Genomic DNA, 2,340 nt, shown 5'->3' with positions numbered 1-2,340 from the left:
ATTTTCTAGTTCTTGCCTGTCCTTTGTAAAACAAAATCATAAAACATTTCTTTTCGAATTTAAACACTTATCCGAAAATATATCTAATAACGTTAGAAAAACTAACTCCATAAAGATTCAGGCTTAAAGTAAGTACTCCAATTATTAATAAGACGAAACGCGATCGTTGGAACCCAGAAAAGAAAAGTGCGGTAGCCCTTCAATAAGAAGAGAATATTATTACATTTCTTTTTGTATAATTTTGTTACTAATATTTAACTAACTTTATAGCTTTACGATGAATATCTACGGCATGAATTATCTCTCTATACATTATAATCTCGTTCTCCAAACTAACATTTTTCATCGTATTTACTGCTACTGCCTTCTCAATGCGATAACTATAAAGAATGTTATTATTATGATTATCTTTGTGAAGTTTATGAAAGAAATCGATTTACTGACATATATGTGTATATACATATATATATTTTATAACGTCACATATTACATCAATTGTTATAAAAAAAACTTGTAAATATAATCTGCTAAAAATAACTATTGTAAATATTTAACAATCAACTATATAACATTGATTTTTATTTTACTATCGAAAGATCTAGTTGCGACAGCAAAATACATTTTTTGAAGATGGGGGGGGGATTGTTGTGTTTTAGAATAAAATTCATATTTCTTTTAACAAAAGAATTTTTCTACTTTACCAAAAAAAATTTTCCTACAATATGGAATAATTTACTATACAAACAAAGTTAATCGCTCTCATACCCAATGTATAATAGCGATAATTTTGCTACAATAGCCAATTTGCTTTCGTCTATATAAAATTGCTTCAAATAAAAACAAAAAAAATTATGTGTAAAATTACAATTTCTACATTTATTCTTACATATATTTCTTCACCTGGCGATTCTAAACATGCCACAAGCATGTTTAATGTATGCTACGCACATCGTCATTGTTGCTACCAGTATTATCCCTCCTATCATAATCGTTGAGCCCGAATGCAAGATAATTATATACATATAATTTTCTCGGCCGACAAAGTGCTTAGGTATAAGCATCTGTATCAGGCGATTTATTGTTAGATGATATTCATTTATGCGGAGGACAGTATCAAAAATGTACAGCACAAGTGGAAATAAAATAATAGCAATTATGTTGCACACATTAAGCCCTAAAGACATTTAAAAAATAATTATATAAATTTTTGTTTGTTTTTTTGTCCAAAAAATTATATCCTTAAATGGTATAAGTACATTTCAAAATTTATTGCCCTTTTACCACTTTCCTTCCCAATATTAATGCTAAATTAATCCTAATTTTTAAAATACTAATTGTTCTAGTAAAGTATATATAATGAAAGAAAGTATTTTTATTATATTCTAACAGAATGCAAAATTTAATTATAAAATGATGTTATTATACAATGAGAAGCACATATAAATAAATATACATATATACCAAATATGTTTATTTATTAACAATATAATTTTATAATTAAATTTTGCATTCTGTTAGATTAAAATATCTAAATAAGTATTTTAATTAAATGCTCATGTGGTTAACCAGGCTAACAATTCAATAATTTAATTTATTTACAACAAATGTGCTAGAGATGTCAATACTTTCTTACACATAATTAGAGTTGTATAACGTCTCGAATAGTCCCCGCACTTCTTCATGATATCGATTTCTTTTTCGTCTTTTAACTCGTTACAGATACGCTGAAGTTGCTCCAATGACCATTTCATCTATAGCGTCAAAAATAGTTTTCGATATTCGACTCATTGTATAAATATTGTAAAGAATTTACAAACTAATTTATCGACATTATTTATCTAGTTAAATACATTAAAAGATCAACTTACAGTGTGTCTGTTAACTCGAAAAGAGTTGTATTCGATCACATACATACAAAAAAATAATACGAAAGAGACAACCTTAAGAATAAGATCAATAGTACAGTCTGCAGAAATAAATACTGCAAGCTATAATTAATAAACCTTTTTGAAAAATAACTTTTAATAATTACAGTAAAGTATAGATATTTAATTTCACTATGTGTATATTAGGTATATATTAATAAAAATAAAATATAAATATTTAAAAAATTTTTGAAAATAAGTGTTACATATATAAAATAGCCATAAGAAAGAATATGATTAGAAATGTGGACCTACTTGATACACAACACTACTAATCAGAATACTAAAGCACAAGATTATCTGAAGCTGAACTAATTTCGAACACTCATAAGGCCATAAGCCAATTAATAGTAAAATAACCCGATTCAAACTGAAGTGCTGAGTCACGATATAGATCATCACTCTGTGAGAAACG

At 26.5% G+C, this 2,340-nt stretch overlaps 1 protein-coding gene across 1 annotated transcript; it reads right to left on the bottom strand.

Moving 5' to 3' along the window:
- Nucleotides 1–67: 67 nt before the first annotated feature.
- On the bottom strand, nucleotides 68–2,340 carry LOC112461805. Its single transcript, XM_025027185.1, has 6 exons — nucleotides 2,181–2,340; nucleotides 1,869–1,940; nucleotides 1,634–1,751; nucleotides 901–1,174; nucleotides 264–380; nucleotides 68–197 (listed from the first exon to the last, which is right to left on the bottom strand). Exons 1-6 carry the CDS (start codon nucleotides 2,322–2,324, stop codon nucleotides 68–70), a joined length of 855 nt encoding a protein of 284 aa, XP_024882953.1. The 5' UTR covers nucleotides 2,325–2,340.

Source organism: Temnothorax curvispinosus, unplaced genomic scaffold (assembly GCF_003070985.1).
Source record: "Temnothorax curvispinosus isolate PA1 unplaced genomic scaffold, ASM307098v1 QBEX01011805.1, whole genome shotgun sequence".
NCBI classification, from domain to species: Eukaryota; Metazoa; Arthropoda; class Insecta; order Hymenoptera; family Formicidae; genus Temnothorax; species Temnothorax curvispinosus.
The sequence above is the reverse complement of the archived record's forward strand: the minus strand, read 5'-3'. Positions and strand labels throughout refer to the sequence as shown.